This window comes from Giraffa tippelskirchi, chromosome 9, assembly GCF_054371585.1.
Source record: "Giraffa tippelskirchi isolate mGirTip1 chromosome 9, T2T-mGirTip1v1.2.pri, whole genome shotgun sequence".
NCBI classification, from domain to species: domain Eukaryota; kingdom Metazoa; phylum Chordata; class Mammalia; order Artiodactyla; family Giraffidae; genus Giraffa; species Giraffa tippelskirchi.
The window spans coordinates 45,724,295-45,741,801 of record NC_137283.1 but is presented as its reverse complement, the minus strand read 5'-3'; the positions used below and the strand labels follow the sequence as shown (position 1 = coordinate 45,741,801).

The 17,507-nt window shown below is 46.1% G+C and overlaps 1 protein-coding gene and 1 long non-coding RNA gene across 2 annotated transcripts in view; one reads left to right on the top strand and one right to left on the bottom strand.

Annotated features, from left to right (window-relative positions):
• Nucleotides 1-5,471: 5,471 nt before the first annotated feature.
• The window catches only part of CACNA1D (calcium voltage-gated channel subunit alpha1 D), a 346,288-nt gene continuing 334,252 nt past the window's right edge, over nucleotides 5,472-17,507 (top strand). The window contains exons 1-4 of the mRNA XM_081524957.1: nucleotides 5,472-5,638; nucleotides 6,625-6,811; nucleotides 8,742-9,051; nucleotides 12,796-12,901. Coding sequence (XP_081381083.1) covers nucleotides 6,745-6,811; nucleotides 8,742-9,051; nucleotides 12,796-12,901 — 483 coding nt within the window. The 5' untranslated portion in view covers nucleotides 5,472-5,638; nucleotides 6,625-6,744. The remainder of the gene's footprint in view (nucleotides 5,639-6,624; nucleotides 6,812-8,741; nucleotides 9,052-12,795; nucleotides 12,902-17,507) is intronic.
• Nucleotides 10,700-15,849, bottom strand: LOC145519917 (uncharacterized). Its single transcript, XR_014064024.1, has 2 exons — nucleotides 15,045-15,849; nucleotides 10,700-14,084 (listed from the first exon to the last, which is right to left on the bottom strand). It is a non-coding gene; the product is annotated as an uncharacterized LOC145519917 (long non-coding RNA).

The following is a 17,507-nucleotide window of genomic DNA, read 5'->3' as shown; positions in this document are numbered from 1 at the left end:
GCAGCACGCCAGGCCTCCCTGTCCATCCCATGCTCTAGTGACTTCTAAATTGCCTTCTGCAAGTCTCTGTTTTCCTTGCCCAAGCTTAGGATAGTGTTGCCCTCTCAATAACTATAGATAAGAAGTGACATATTCTTTCTGGAGTAGGAAAATGGCAACCCATTCCAGTGTTCTTGCCTGGAAAATTCCATGGACAGAGGAGCCTGGCAGGCTACAGTTCATAGGGTCACAAAGAGTTGGACACTGCTAAGTGCTGAGAACACAACATATTCTTGTTGCATCAGAACTTCCTGCACCTACAAATATTTCCACTCTCTGATCCATCCTGCCCACTAGGGTTAGAGCTATTTTCATGAAGCATAACTCTGATACTAATTCTCTGCCCAAAGATGGCCCCAGAGTAGCTATTTTTGAAGTGTGGTTTACGGAACCCCAGAGATAAGTTTCAGTTACTTGCTGCCAGTTGCAGAAAGTAAAAATATACGATGCCCAATTAAGTTTGAATTTCAAATAACCAACAGAAAATTTTTTTAATATGTCTATGTCCCACGCAGTATTTGAGCATCCTGTATTTTATCCAGTAGCCCTTACCTTAGGGACCTTAAGATCCTTTTCAAGGGGTTTTTGAGGTCAAAACTATTTTCACAGGAACGCTAAAACTTATTTGCTATTCCAACTGTTGACATTTGCATTCATAGTGGAAAATCAACAGCAGTTAAAACTTCTGGTGTCTTAGCATGGATCAATGCAGTGACACCAAAGTGCACTGGGGTCATCATGTGATACACAATCTCTGTCATGTACTCATAGTAAAAATAAAAAAGGTCAGTTTTACTAAAGAATCTCCTTGATGAAGCAGTAAAAATTATTAGTTTTATTAAATCTCAGTCCTTGTATAGATGTCTTCTTAATATGCTGGGTGACATATTGAGAAGCAGATATAAAACATTATTGCTGAATGCAGTGGTTGTCTTATTTGTACAGTGGTTTGAGTGCTGAGCTAAATGGTTGCTTGTTCGTGTAACACCATTTTTACTGACAAACTTTGGTTATTGAGACCTAAGTATCTGGCAGATGTTTTGTTGAAAATGAATGAAGTGAGCCAGTTACCTCCAAGAAAAATCTTGACAGTGTTTGTGCCAATTATAAAATTTGAGCCTTCAAGTGAAAATGAGAATTTTGAAAAACTTCTGTCTACCACCGAGAGCTTGACAGCTTCCCAATGCTTAAAGGCTTTCTGATGAGACAGGCAGTGATAACAATGAATGTGGTTTTTTTGGATACTGTATGATGAAACATGTCAACATTTGGAATGTCTGTGTAACTTAGAGAGCCAAAATGTTTCAATGACCAATGCATGATGTTACCAAATTCTGCATGGGTAGAAAGATCCATTCACAGTGCAATATAAACTGATTGACTTTAATGTAACAGTGTATGAAAAGTTGCATTGTTATGGTTTCAAATTCCATATTTCAACCAACCTTTAAAAGTCAAGTTTTGGTGTCATACCAAAGAAGAATATCCACAATTATCTTAAAAAGCTATTAAAACAGCCCTTCCTTTTCCAAATTCATATCCACATTAGACTGAATATTCATCCTTTACTTCAACACAAATAATCCATCACTACAGATTGAATGCTGCAGGAGATAAGAGAATCTAGCTGTCTTCTTTCTCAGCCAGACTGTAAAGAGATTTGCAGAAATGTAAGAGAGTGCCATTCTTTTCATTATTTTGTTTTGGAAACTAGAGTTACTTTCCTTTAAAAATTATGTTAACAGGTAATGGTCTTATTACTATTTTAAAATGAACTAGAAATAATGTTTTAAATGTTCTCATTGTGAATTTTGAATATGGTAAATATCAAGGGAGACAATCTACACAGCAAAAGCTGTCTGGGGTCTACCATAATCTTTAAGCATTTGGAGGGGTCCTGAGACTAAAAAGCTTAAGAATCACTGACTTACAGGACAGTGCCTAGACTGGTGAGCCAGGTACTGGGGACTTGCCACCATTCTTCTCCATCCTGCCTTTGCCACCTCACTTACGCCTCTGAAGTACTCCCAGCTTCCAGCCTAACCACCTACCAACTGACTTTCTGCTCATGTTCTGCTCTTGCCATTCCTCTGCCTGGAACTCACGCCTGCACCTCCTTTTTCCACCGGTGTGCTGCTTAGTGGGTCAGAGCTAGCTTCTTAGGGCCTGAGGATGGAGACTCATTCCGACCCAAATTCACAATCTGTTTATGGCTATACGGTGCATCTAGCCTTCAGGATCTGTTTATTTCTCTTCCTTAATTAGAATTCCTGGAGTGCAAAGGACTCGATTTTCCCTCTGTTTATATATATATTTTTACCATCGAAAAGGACAAGTACCCCGCCATAAAATTTATGGGATTTTTGTAAATATTAGCTGACAATTTCTAGCTATATCTGTGGGATTTTATGATCCCGTGCAGATTAATCAGAGTATTTAGTGCCTGCTGTGAGCAGAACACTTGACAGTTGGGGGAGGGGGGCTAAGGAGGTGATCCTTGCTTAAGGACCTGCACTGTGCTTGGAGAGACAGGATTTATAGCCAAGAAGCAATTAAACAAGACACAAGAAGGTATCTAATCAAAGGAGTAACCAGGTGCTGTAGGCCTTTAGGAAAGGGGAGGTGGGGGCGTTTGCAGCGGTGGAGGAATCTGAGCAGGCTCCTGGGAGGAGACAGGGAGTTACTGGGGACTCGTTAAACAGGGAGGGTTTAGTTAGAGGTCAGCAAGGCAGGATTTTGGGTCGGAGAACAAAGGCGAGCCAGGGCAGAGTCAGGAATGAGCACAGCATGTTCACAGCCTAATGAGGAGGCTGCTGACCACGATGAAGGTGAATGGTGCGAAATGATAAGGTTGAAAGCTGGTCAGAGGAGTTTAGACTGGAGTCAAAAGGAAGGAGGAACCAGCTTTTTCTCTCTTTTAGTTAGGGAAGTGACACGGTGTTTTCTGAGCACAAGATGGGTTATTTGTGGGAGGAGGAGAGGAGATGGGGCATCTAATCAGTGGCCCAGGGGTGTGTGATGGTGAGGCCCTGGACTGGGGGGTATCGGCGAGGTTTTCTGAATGAAATTCATTCAGGTCACCACGTCAAGAATGCCAGTACGGCGCCTTTAAATGATAGTGTTATATATATATAAAGGCCTAGGGATTAAAACTTCACAGTAGCATGTTAGTGACATAATTGGGTCTTATCACATGTGGCTGATTTAGAGATGAAATCTTTTATTCTAGACTTCCTTCATGTTTTATTGTTTCAGCTACTAAATAATTGCATGTGTTTTGGGGCAAATTACTTAACTCCTTGGTGTCTTGGTTTTGTCATCTGTAAAACGAGGGGATTAATAATTTAGTAGGACCTGTCTTATAGCCTCATTGTGAGAATTACACGAGGTAATACATGTAAAGTGCCTATATTTGTGCCTGGCACATGGGAAATAAAAAATATTTTTATTTTTTATACATAAAAAATACATACATAAAAATATTATTATGTATTTATTCAGGAATTCAGATTATCATGGGAATAGAAATATTTAAATTACCTAGTGGGCCAAAGCCTTCAGAACTAAGCTGAATGAAGGCCCTTAAAAAGAAAAAAAAGAGACAAAAACTTGCTGGAGACATTGCAAAGATGGGACTCAGAAGTTGGGACGGAAAAATGTGAAAAATTCTAATTCCATAAACTCATTAAGATCTGAAGTATAAAACTGGGAAACCCGAGTCACAATTTAATGTCAGCTTAAACACCTTCATTGATTTCCACTGCAGAGAGATAAATCTGGTCTTTTCAGCAAGCCAGCCAGCTTTCCTTCCCCAGCCTGGTGGCCTGCACATCAGCTGCTCTGCGCTCCTGCTAAATTTTGAACATATCCTGTCTTGTACAGCAGTCTCCCTTGCCTTTATTCTCTTCCCCAAAGCCCATTCCTCTTACTCCATTGATGCACTACAAAATTAGTCACTTGTTTTCAATAGACTTTATTTTTAAGGGCATTTTTAGGTTTACAGAAAAATTGCTTAGAAAGTAGAGTTCCCGTATACCTCTCTTACCCAACAGTTTCTCCTGTTATGAACTTTCTGCATTAGTGTGGTTCCTTAGAACTGATAAGCCAGTATTGCTACATTATTCTTAACTAAACTCCACGGTTTACATTAGGGTTCACTCTTTTGTGTTGTACACATCTATGGCTTTTGAAAATGCATAAAAATAATGTTCTACACCCACTATTACAATATTGTATAAGTATATTCACTGCCCGGAAATCTCCCTATCCTTCATCTGTTTGTCCCTTCCTCTTTCCTTCCCTGCCCATTTTTTAAGAATCAGTTAAAATGTTATCTCTTTGAAAATACCTGATTTCCTCTATTATAAATCTCTTTGATGCTCACATAGCACTTTCTTCATACCTGTTATAGCTCCTGTGTTCCAAATAGTGTTAGAAATACACACACTCTTTTCTTCCTGTACTAGAGTGTATGTCCTTGAGGGAGGGGCTGCGCCATAGATTTGTCCCCTGTGTTTGCCAGGTGCCTTGTGAATGCTGAGTTGTGAGCAAAGAGCAGAGTGGGATTTTGCAGAATAGGTCTCAAGAGGCAGAGCTTTAGACTTAAGAGTTCTTAAAGTGACAAGTGTACTTGTGTATTTTAAACACACTTCAGGACCCAGGGGTCCAGGATGGGAAACTCTCTGAGGGGAGGTGGTTACTCTCCTTTCAGATTTGGGCTCAGAAGCAGCCTCAGAGATGGCCCAGGCCAGTTTTCTATTGCTACCTAGGCCTCAAGGCTCTCTCCTTGCCTCTCCTTGTAAAAACAGAAAAGGACAGGGAGGTTGGTTGTTCCCATCCATCTTGCCAGGATGCCCCTCTCTGGAAGGCCCTCCCCGCCCTCCTCCCCCCACTCCTCAGGTGGCCCCCAACAGCTAAGGGTGCCCAGTATGCCTTCTTTGGCCAAGGAGCACCTTCCCTTAATTTCTTAGTTCGCGCTTTTTGCTTTATTTTTGCTTTTAAGTCTCTGTTCCCAAACATTCTAAGAGGCTGTAGGAACATGCAGATCAGAACCAAAGCAAATATATCGAACCTTGTGAAGAAACAAAGCAGACGTCCTTATTCAAGAGCCAGGACGACTGCTACATGAGAAATACCGGTCACGCACTAGAGACAGTAGTTTCCCCTCTGGACGGGAACTGCCATTTGCAAAATCCGCCCCCCGCCGCCCCCAAATGAGACTGTGAAGGTACCATAAAACCAACTACTCTCCTTACTTCTACATGGGAGTCTGCAGTTTCTAGCAGCACTGCCTATTCCTTCAAGGAACCCAGTTTGCAAGACCTTGGAGGCTTTCACTTCCCCGTACCTGCCTCCTAACACGTGTGGGGGTGGGGGTGGAGAGGGAGGGAGGGAGGGAGTGGGAAAGAGAGATGTCCTCCTCCTCCCCCACTGTCTCAAAGCCCACAGCGGAGCTAGATCCTGCGCAGGGCGGGGGTGGGATGGGGGACGCTTTGCAAACCAGGTTAGATCTAAAGGTGCTGTTACCTGGGGCCGTGAGTGCTCTCCAGACAGCCGGGCTCCCCAGCTCCCCCCCGCAATTGGAAAGAGCCGAGGAAAGGTACGGGGCTCCAGCCCCTCTCCGGAGCGGTTTGGGAGCCGGGCAGAGCCCCTCGGCATCCGAGCGGCGACCTCCCGCCCGCACCTGTGTTCCCAGGGGGCGGGGCCTCCTCCAGGTGTGCAGCGGGGGAGGATGGAGCCGGGAGCCAAGGCCCGCCGCGGGAGCCTAAAGTGCCCCGGCCGCCCGCCACGAAGAAATGCCCGTGGAGGAGCGGTTCATCCGCACCCAGCCTCGGCGGGATCCGCGGGCCCCGCTCGCGCGTTCGCGGGGGAAGGGGAGAGCACGCCGCGGCGCCGAGGGGGTTAAGCAGGAGGCCCGCGGCTGGAGCGCGCTTAACCCTTCGGCGCCCGCGGGTCAGCTGAGCCAGGCCAGGGTGCCGGGCCCCCGAGTCCCACGCGGCGGCCACCCGCACCGCGCGGGCCGTGCGGGGCGAGCCGCGGGTCGGCCTCCGATCGCCCGGGCGCAGCGCAGCCCGTGGGAGGCCCGGGGCGGGCGGGGGGAGGGAGGGGGACGCGGCGGCGGGCGCGCAGCGTCGCCAGGGCGAAGCCGGCGTGCGGCGCGGCGCGGCGGGCGCGGAGTGAGTGAGCGAGCGAGCGCCTCCGTCCCCGGATGTGAGCTCCGGCTGCCCGCGGTCCCGAGCCAGCGGCGGCGCGGGCGGCGGCGGCGGCGGCAGCGGCGGGCACCGGGCACCGCGGTGGGCGGGCGAGAGGGCGGGCATGGGGGGTGCGCCGAGCTGCCCCGGCGGCCGGGCCGGCATCCCCGCGGCGTCCCTCCGCTAGAGGGGGGGACCAAGCCAATTCTCCTTTGCAGCAAAAAAATTACATGTATATATTATCAGGATAATATATACATCTGATCTTATTTTTTAGAAAAAGTTTATTTTGCTCCGATTTTGAAAAAGAGGGAGCGTGGGTGGCCAGCGGTTTTTTATAAATTATTCTTATTTTCTGTTATCTGTCCCCGTCCCTCCCCACCCCCTGCTGAAGCTTGACTAAGGGCAGGGACCGCAGCTCTTACCTATCGGTCACCCCCTTACCCGTTCCTCCCCCGCCCCAACGCCTAGCACAGTGCCCTGCACACAGTAGGCGCTCAATAAATGTTCGTGGATGATGATGATGATGATGATGAAAAAAATGCAGCATCAACGGCAGCAGCAAGCGGACCACGCGAACGGTGAGCAGCCAGAGCCTGGGCACCCGCTGCCAAATCTCATCCTTGTCATGGTCCTCCTCTTCCCACCCCCTCTTTCTTCTCACCCCCCCCCACCCTATCTCTGATGCGCTGGTGGGTTGAGGGGGTTGGAGAGGATGCTTCTAGCTCGGTGTCATCTACATAGAAAGGGGAGATGCGTGACAACCACTCCATTCTCCCCTTCAGGCCTTGAATGTCAGAGTTAATTCTGCATTTTTGGGGTGGGGGTGGCCGTGGGGTCTGTGGAGTATGGTGCCGCCGCCGCCGGAGGGGCGGTGAGCCTAGGTGATTCGGGTTTAGTGTCCTCGGGCTCAACTTTCCTCCAACGCTCGCGAGCGATGGGAAGAGGGTGGCTGTGAGTCTTCAGCCCAAGCCCCCTTTCTAGCCTCTTCGCCTCCTTTCCCGCCCCCTGGTAGATTAGGAAGAAGGTCTCTGGTGGCATCTGGAAAATTACAGGCTTGCCAGGTTTCACCCTTCTCATCGGAGGATGAAGCACTTCGCTACCCTTGAGAGGGAGGTTGGGTCTCGGAATCGCTGGCCAGAGGGTCGGATGGAAAGTGTATTCCCGCTCCCAGCGCCGCTGTGCAATGCCCGGGGAGTCACAGCCGCTGTGGGGCTCCCCTCCCTAGCCCGGCCCGGGCACCACGTGCAGTTAGCACTCCACCGGCTGGCCCGGCTGGCTCGAAGAGGGGTGCAGCTCCTGGCCAGCCCTCTTCACTCCTCCTTAGAGGTCGCTGGAGTCCCCACAGCCCTCTGGGGGCTCACAGCTTTCCCAGTGAGCGCTCCCCAGGGTAAGACTTGGGACGACTCCTCCCCCGGTTCAGACCTCTGCTGCCCACTCCTGTGGACCCCTCTCAGGCTGCCAACCAGGCAGACCTGTGCTCGGCTCCGACTCTCCCTTGTGTCCTTTACTTAGCAAGAATTGGTTTCACAAATGCCCATCCCTCTCTCTTCGACTTCTGTCTCAGTAAGGAGATTGTGACCCAAGGAAGGCAGGTGCCTGGGAGACCTGCCTGGGTCCTGGCCTGACCCAGGGCTTTGCACGTGAAGCCTCCTTGGGGTTCTATCCTGTGTGCACTTGGGTCCCAGTCTATGCTAGCTGGTTCCTGTTTAGGCCTTGAGGGCCCCTGACATAACTCAGCCTGTCTCTCCTAGGTGTAAGGATGCAGGCTGCCTGCCTTGTCTGTTTCTCTGGTTGCTGGTTTGGCTGCTGCGGCTGCAATTTAAAATGCAAAAAAGCCCTAAAGATGTTTTCTGTTTTCGGAAGCCTGTGGAGGAAATGAGTCCCAAGCATCATGAATTTTCATTTGCAGGAAGTGTCAGTGCATAATCGAGGTATTTGTTATGGGGCTCTTGGTATTGCCCTGGTGCCAGTGGAGGAGGTTTTTTTTTTTCCCATGCTGAAAAAAAATGCATTTGTGGAAAGATGTTGGAGTAACACCCTGAAAATGATTAAGACTATTGAATTATTGCCACTGCCTTTTTTTTTTTTGTAATGGTAGTTATTTTGGAGGAAAGCTGTGGTATGTATCTGTTAACTCACTAGAGATACAGGGGTTTTGAAAGTCAGAAAAGATGTGGAATATAAGTGGAAATGACCTCAGTTTGTCTGAAGGAATGCACTGAAAGACTTCTTGTGAAGATATGGATGTAGAGAGGTATTAACCCATTGGGCAAAATGCAGCGGTCGTGGTGTGTAACTGACACTTTGGGCAGAGCTCAGGGGCTTTTCTTGCTGCTCTGGCTGACCAAACCCTGCTTCTGAAAAATAGGATATGAGGTTTCCAGTGCAAACATGGGGATGATTTCCCTGCTCTTCTTGATGGGAAACCAATTCAGCTTTCTTCTGACACTGGATTCTCATTGTGTCATTTTTTTTTTTAATTTTTCTTTTTTTTCTCCTTCTTCTCAGAGGCAAACTATGCAAGAGGCACCAGGCTCCCTCTTTCTGGTGAAGGACCAACTTCTCAGCCGAATAGCTCCAAGCAAACTGTCCTGTCTTGGCAAGCCGCAATCGACGCTGCTAGACAGGCCAAGGCTGCCCAAACTATGAGCACCTCCGCACCCCCACCTGTCGGATCTCTCTCCCAAAGAAAACGTCAGCAATACGCCAAGAGCAAAAAACAGGGTAACTCGTCCAACAGCCGACCTGCCCGTGCCCTTTTCTGTTTGTCTCTCAATAACCCCATCCGAAGAGCCTGCATTAGTATAGTGGAATGGAAGTATCCTTTTCTGGGGGAAGTCTTTCTCATTTTCTCTTTTACCATCTGTTCTTTAAAAGGATTTGTTGTCTGAAATGGCACTTAACACAGTGATAGCACTTTGGAATGTGAGCAACAGAAGCTGTGTGTATAGAGTTTCATGGTATATAATTTTCTGTCTCCTTTGGGTACAGAAGGGTATCTCTCTGGGTAAATTTAGGCTACTGTGTGTGTGTGTGTATGTGAGTGTGTGTGTGTAGTGATGTTGGGGGAGGGAATGATAACCTGAAACTTCAAAGGGGTAGATAATTAAATTAACCTTTGGTCATCTGACATTAGATGGCTAGTTTAAATGCACCTTTGTTTTTTTGGCAGCGGTATGCATTGAACCTATTACAAATAAGGTATGCTCATTAAAAACAAAAAACAAAAAAACTCTACTAGGAAGAAATACATTTTTGACCTTTAGTGGAATCTTCTCATTCTGATGTTTGAAATTTGCTTCAGATACTCCAATTAATGCTAAGGTTGCTTGTAGGTCTGCCATTTGGTGAGTCTGATTGTTCAGGTAGCTACAAATATGAACATTTGCTTCACAGGGAGGGAGTGATTTGGTCATCAATGCTATGATTTCCTGGAATTTCCTTTTGACAAGTTCCAAAACAGCATTTGAAATGTGAGCATGAGGGAGCCTGTGGAGGGAGAGGTTTGTGTGTGCCTCTTCTTCCAAAGCCTGCGTGAGTTAGCGCCCAGCCCTCTCCGTGGAGGAATTTGCAGTTGTTGCCTTTATAAAAAAAAAAAATCCTGTGTCCTTGGACTGGAGTTACATTTCTGGGTTTCTCCTTTGTATTTTTAAACCTGAACTCCAAATGCCCCAGGCAGGTTATTAGGGCTCAGATCTTGGAAAACTGGGGTGCATTGCCTGTTCACCCCCTTCCTTAACCTGGAGGCCAGGCTCCAGTTCCTGCCACCCATCAGAAAAGGTTGACTGAGGTCTTCTTTCTGAGCAAATAGCTTTCTAGTTAGTCAGATGATTCACTGGTTTGGGTAAAAGACAGCATTTCCTTTTCCCAGAATTATATTTGGGACCCGGGCCCTTGAGCAGTTCCTAGGCTTGGGAAGGAGTATGGATGTAGGGCTTTCCCACCGAGCCCGGGTCAAGAGGCCATGCTCTCAAGAGAGGATACTGGGTACCGGCTGGCTGGCGAGTAGAGCTGGAACCCCCTTATCATTTGAGTGCCTAGCGAGGCAGCCCTCTGTCTCAGTTGGCTGTTTTCTGTGCTCATGGAGAGTTAAAATGAGGCAATTCTCCAGAAAGGTTGTGGAGAGAGTAGCCCAGGTTAGGATTTGAGGGGTTTTCATGTGCATTTCCTTTGCAGAACAGATGTCTCTTCTCCAGAGGGTGTTGCGGTGTCTCTCACATGGCTGGGGTTGTGTGGATGTGTTTTTCTCTATAGGTTCTTTTTGAGTCTGAGGACCGAACACTGGTGTCGGCCCAGGAGGGAGCGGGATCCACGGGGCGAGTGGGGGGCCCTCGGGGGGGGGTGGTCTCTCAGCGGCATGGCAGCAGCACTTAGTCAGATTGTACTTAGTCACAAAGGTCTCCTCCTCCTCAGGTTGGCTTGACTTGACTCTGAGTAAGCAGGGACCTCTCGGTGGGGTCATTAATTTCACGCAGAGTGAGGTGGGAGGCCTGGTGCTGTTTCTCTTTGTGCACCGTAATTTGTATATAGTAATTTATGTGAACGGGGTGAACTCCTGGATGGTGCTGCTGACTCCCTTTCCCGCACCGCCAGACACGTGTGTGCAGGAATCAGGGGCTGTGGCTGCCAGCTCAGGGAGAGGCCGCCCTGTAGATGGGAAGCGTTTGCAGAACAGATTCTGAAACTATATGTGACGTGTTGTTTTCAGTTGAGTGTTTCCTTTAAGTTCTGGGAGCAGGGCATAGACAGCCTTCAAAAGTCAGCTGTGCCAGGCTCTGTTAGCACTGGGTGAATGAGTTTTTTGAACCTACTGTTTGTTTATACATGCAGGCAAGGCAGTGTGTCCTGCACTTAGGGGAACAAGGAAGGGATATTTAGGATCAGCCCCATCTGTTTCTCCGATGCTCTGTTCTGCTTGGCTTGTCAGAATCTTGTGGCACAAGGATAGGATCCAGCATTACCTGCAATCTGCAACTTTTTCACTGTGATGAAAAAAGTAGTCTTCTGTGTGGTTTTCCTAAATAGCATCAGTACTTCTCTGATTTGCTGGTTTATCATTTAGGTATCGGGAAATTTAAAAGGCAGGATGGTGATGTGGGCGATGGGAGAGGCAGTGAGTGTGTTTCCATATAGGATGGCTTTGGGGCAAATGACTTTTAAGTTTTAGAAGGAATTGCCAAAAGGAAAGATGAAAAGGAGTTTCTGAAGTCTTTTTAAAGTAGACTGCCTTAAAGTTGGATCCCTACATAAGAGATTTTGTAATACTAGGTGAGTTAAAAGAATAACTATGAGGGAAGGAAAAGTGTCTCGAAAAATAAGCCATCGAATTAGTAAGGGAATGATATCATTCACATCCATGTTTCAGTGAGTGTTAAAGTTCTTCAAAAGGCTGAGGTTTCATGAAACGCAATGGAACAGAGACATGAGGGGTCTTTATTTCCTTCAGCATCTTTGGATTTTCCAAAAGGAAGTCAAGGTGAATGCAGAAGATCTGTGCACATCCTCCAAGCTTTAGGACTTGGAGGTGTTTAGTGAAACTGTGGCTTTGCCTTTAGTGGATGAATGTTTGGGAGAAACAGTGTTGTACAACCAAGCCTGGAATTAGAGATTAGACTGGTTTGCTTGTGAAACCTTGCATTTGGAAAGGCTGAAAAACAAGAGAGGAAAAACAGTCGTTTTTGGCAGATGTCAAATTTTGTATTGCCATTTTGACAGTGTCTCTTAATAACACCAGAATGTTTAAGCAAGTATCTGTTGAGGCTGTTGCAGAGTGATTCTTCCAGACAGACCCCTGAGATTTAGAAATGTTAAATCGAACTCTGAAAGTGTCTGGTGCTGATTTCTTATGGCCTTGTATTTGATTTGTTTATGAATTGAACACAATAACAACACATTATAAACGGAGCTCCAGTCCAGCTCTAATCTGAAACAGTGGTAACTGCTGATTAGTAAGGAAAGCAGAGGAGTGAGGTGAAGCCTGACTCACTTGTTACAAGATTGGAATAGCTACGAGACAGTTGCAGGTGGTTTGGAAAAGGTCCGTGGTGACTTGTCCTGTCCTAGTCCAGACAGGAGATCCAGGCAGACCTGGCCAGGAAGAGCGACCAAGAAAATGGCTCTAACACATGGTAGCAGGGATTTGTGAAAGAGATTTATCTCATGATGGTTTTTCTTTGTGTCTACAACAGCCAGGAATTTAGCTTTCTAAGGCCCTTGTTGCTGTGAAAACGACACGAAGCAGAAACCTGGTTCACACAGTGCCCTAATTGGATGGACTTTTAGGTTTTCATATAGAACGTCCAACAGAAGGATGAGTGTAACCTAATCCTTGCCACAGAAGAAAAGAACTCGTGGAGAGGTCATTTAATAGGAAGATCTGCTGTGAGTTGACCGCTGATGATTACTGCTGCTGGAAACCTCGGCATCACAGCAGTCATTTGAATAAGGATTTGTGTGTAAGATTGTCATTTAAAAAGCAGGTCAAGATGGTGTGATTGAGAGTGTGATGAGAGAGATGGTGTATGTTGGCATAATGCATATATACCTTAACAAAAACTTTCAGACCATTTGACATATTTATATTATTGGCTATTTTTGCCAATTGTGTGGCCTTAGCTATTTACATCCCATTCCCTGAAGATGATTCTAATTCAACAAATCATAACTTGGTAAGTGTCCTTAGAATTGCTGCTTGTCTTAATGTGTGCTTGTCATTGACCTCAGTACTGAAGTTGGCAGCTGGCTTTCTGGGTGGTTGAAATGTACAATGATGCATGTGATGTTTCACAGAGTTTTGCAGCAACGGTGTTGTTTTTTTTTTTCCTTTTGACCTGTATTCTCAAATTTATACTGAATGAATGAAGTGTTTAAAGTCATGAATTTTGTATAAATAGATGTGAAACTTTTCATGGAAGAGGTTTGTAGCAGATTTAAAAATAACTTTTCTCTCCATGTAGCCTTTTTTTGGTTCTACCATTCTCTTGGTAATGTTAGCTTTGTTTTTTTTCTTTAATCTAGTATTATTTGGGAGTTTGGGGGTACTTTGGTCAATTTTTCTGGTAAGTAGAGAGTTATCATATAGATTTTGTACATCAGCTATTGTTGCAGAAGTAGAACACGACAAAACTAATCATCATAGAACATAATTCTGAGAATAATATAATAGAGTGTCTAAGTTCCTCCTGTTAGTCCTATGACATGCCCCAGGATAAAATAATTCTATGGTGAAATAAATTGGGATACTTCCATATACTTTACTACTCTCTTAAAGATTTATTGTGCACATTAACTCAGTAAAAGCTCCAGGAAAGTCTGTAGTTAAAAAACCAGTTTCATTTTGTTTAACTCAGCTTAGTCCCTAAAAGTAATTGGTCATGGATTCTTTAAACATTTTTTTGGCAGCGTGCATCACAGTGTTTCATGGAACTTCCTTTGGGAAAGGTTGATATAGTTTAAAAAAAAAAAAAGCACTGAAGAGCACTGGAATGGGACTAGGAATTGTCCCACTGTGCTGTCAACTGGCTGTATTTTGGGGCGTTTCCCAGATCCTTTCTACATTGCTGTTGACCCATCTGTCAATTCAGAGGACTGGACGAGAAGATCGCCAGGGTTGATTTTACCTCTGACATCCTGTAATCTTGCCTTGGTGATTCAGGATTCAGGATTTTGCTGGTGCTGTGGCATCCTCTTTGCAAGGATCACTTCTTCATGACCGGAGCCCATGCAGAAATGAGGTGAATGAGGGCCACGTCCCAGATAACAGCAATTCTCTCTCTCCTGCTTTGCTTTTCCCTCTTTCATCTGGTTCCATTTGTTTTTGGTTTCTTATGTTGAAGCTGTATTTTAATAGGTCTGAATGTTCTTAGCTGCGTGTGGTAAAGGTAGAACTAGGGTGGGGAGAGCTCTCCCGAGGTCTGGAGACGGTGACATTATGCTCTTATGACTTCAGACTTCATGGTTTATGTACGGGATTTCATGTTGCATCTCTGATGTGCAGCATATTTTGTATGTAGTGTGATGTCTCTTCATCTTCGGGCTTTTGTAGTCTGATGTGTAGAGAATTTTAAAAAATTATGGATACTGCTACTGCAAGTACAACTGGAAATGAGAGTTGGATATACAGATAAAGACTGACTGTTAGTATATATTTATACTGTGTTAGAGATGATTTGTGTGACTCTGGGTATTTTAAATAGCTTCTGATTTGGTTGTAGCCATGTGCCTTTAGACAGTCATTTCAAAGGAGAAGCAGAAGTAGTGAAAAGCCCCCATCAGTGGGGCTAGATCATCAGTCTAGGCCACAGATGGTGTCAGCCTTGTTACCAAATTTAACAACGTGGATGGTGACCCAGTTTGTTGCTTTTTGTAGCTCAAGAGAACATGATTAAACAAACTTAGAAAATAACTACCTTTCAGAAAGGCAGATTAATTCAGATCAATAGAATAATTAATGTAGCTGCATGTATAAGTCAATTAATATTCTGATTTTTTTTCCCCCAGAGAAATTCAGGGCACTAATATAAGAAGTGTCAGACCATTTGGATTTCTCAGCTAATAACTGAGGGAATAAATATAGGAAATAAATAAACTATAGGAAATGAATAAATCTCTCTTCCTAACGGAGGAGCCTGGTAGGCTGCAGTCCATGGGGTCGCTAAGAGTCGGACACGACTGAGCAACTTCACCTTCACTTTTCCCTTTCTTGCACTGGAGACGGAAATGGCAACCCACTCCAGTATTCTTGCCTGGAGAATCCCCGGGACAGCGGAGCCTGATGGGCTGCCGTCTATGGGGTCTCACAGAGTCAGACACGACTGAAGCGACTTAGCAGCAGCAGCAACCCCTGTAGTCCCTCCCTGGTGGATCTTTTCTTGACAGTTCTTAAACAGTGGTCTTTGTGGGTGGGGGCAGGGTGTTAGTTTGGCAAGCCTTTTTAAAAAACCAACATATATTTCTTTGACCTCTTAATATTCTAAAGCTTAGAGCATTCTAGTTTGTGTCTTCGTTTACTTGGCTGGTCACATGGCCGAATGAGTTTAATCTCTGCCTAACTCTTTAAATATCTCTTTTCCCACTGTGGGAAGGGAAGACTCTGTGGATTTCCCCCTGACTCTCAGCAAGGTCCCATGCCATGTCAGTCCTCCTGCCAGGGAGCAAGTTTGTTTTTTTTTTTTTAAATACATTTGACCCCATTTGTACCAAAGTGATTGCTCTATTTTTGGGATTGGTTTAGAGGCAGCTGAACGAAGCTTATTTTTCATCTGTAGTAAATACCTTTCAATGAATGTGAATGGCAAAGGGCAGAGACCCATATGGAGGGCAAAGCTGTATGTGTCAGGGAGCTGGTGGTTTCCTTTGCCTGCAAGCTCTGTTGGGAATGTGGATGTTGAGCGCTTAGAGTACAGTTCAGGGCCAGTTTTGTGGAAGATGTTTCTGCCTGTTGCAGGTAGTTTGTCGTGAAATTATTACTTTTGTTGCCGAAGAAATGCGGCCATAACCCTTGGTCCAGTGTGGGTTTGGCCTGGGTTGTACGTCACTGAGCCAGCTTTGGGCATTTGAGATTACCTTGGGGGCAGCAAGTTTTCCCAGGAGTAGTTTAAAAAAAAAAAAAAAAATATATATATATATATATATAAACAGTCTCAAGTTTCTGTGCAGCTTTCCTTTGTGGACTTGCAGGGACCTATGGAGGCTGCAGCCATGGAAACGGTGCAACTCAGTTCCCATAGCCATCTCCCTCCTAGATCAGTCAGTAGCAGAGGTTCTTCAGTTCCACTTATTGAAAGCATATATCATTCATTTAATTTTCTTCTTAGCATGGGCAAGGGGCAGAGAACGCTTCTTTATGGAGTGTCAGAGTGGGGACAGTCACAATTCCTGTACTTCACCGTGGTGGCAAATGCTTTATTTGGCTTTCCGAACTTCAGTTTCTCATAAGCAACTGACTGAAGCCTCAGTCCAGTACCTGGAGCATCCAGTACCTGGAACTCCCGTCCCATCCCCAGGCTCTGCAGCGCTAAACAGCCTCAAATTAGAACCTTCCAAAGAGGGGCACCCAGCTTCCTCAATGTCTGCAGCCATGGGGGGGGGGTAGGGCTGTGGCCCCCACCACCCTGTCCCTTTACTACTACTACTACTACTAAGTCGCTTCAGTCGTGTCCGACTCTGTGCGACCCCACAGACAGCAGCCCACCAGGCTCTGCCGTCCCTGGGATTCTCCAGGCAAGAATACTGGAGTGGGTTGCCATTTCCTTCTCCAGCGCATGAAAGGGAAAAGTGAAAGTGAAGTCGCTCAGTCGTGTCTGACTCTTAGCGACCCCATGGACTGTAGCCTACCAGGCTCCTCCGTCCATGGGATTTTCCAGGCAAGAGTACTGGAGTGGGGTGCCATTGCCTTCTCCTGTCCCTTTACCAGGTGCACAAAAAATGCTTGTGAAACTCAAAGAGATGGTTTTAAGTCTTTGACTCCCTTTGAGGCCCTTTTCATCTTGTCTTTGTGTGTATGTTTTTTTTAAATATGTATTTAATTTATTTATTCATTTGACTGCATCGGGTCTTGTTTGTGGCATGTGGAATCTAGTTCCCTGACCAGGGATCCAGCCTGGGCCCCCTGCATAGAGTCTTAGCCACTAGACCGCACAGAAGTCCCACCTTTATGTTTTCAGGTTGCAGACACTGGGCCTCTGTAAAGCCCCTGCGTCTTCCCCTTCCTCTCCATTCACTTTGCGGTTGGGTGGCTTTTGCTAGAGGAGTGAACATGGGCTTCAGGGGCAACCTGCTCTCCGAAGGAAGTCCACGCCCTCCTTGGTCTGCTTGACCTTTTCTGCTTGACTCTCTGTGCGTCTCCTTCATGCCCCCCACCCCGCCCCATTCTATTCATCCACCGGCCTTTCCTAAACACCCCTCCCTACGCTGGTCCACCTCCTGGCCTTTTCTCCATCTGAAATACCGCTTCCTCCCTCCCACCCCTTCATTGTCATCACTGTCCTTAGGAGGAATCTCAAAAGGATGTCTCTTCTGTGAAGCCTTTTCTGAACCTGATTAGAAGTAACACTTTTATCTGCACTGCTCTCCTGGCACTTTGCATATGAAACACTCGATATTTTAGTCTTTTATGTGCACATCTTATCTTTATCTTATCAAGCCTCCTCAGAATACAGTTCACGGTGAATCCTTTTGGAACCCCAACAGCACGGAGCCCGGCGATGTGTACATGATGTTCATAAACGCGGGTTGTTGAGGACCACTGAGTGACCACTCTCAGGAGGAGCTCCT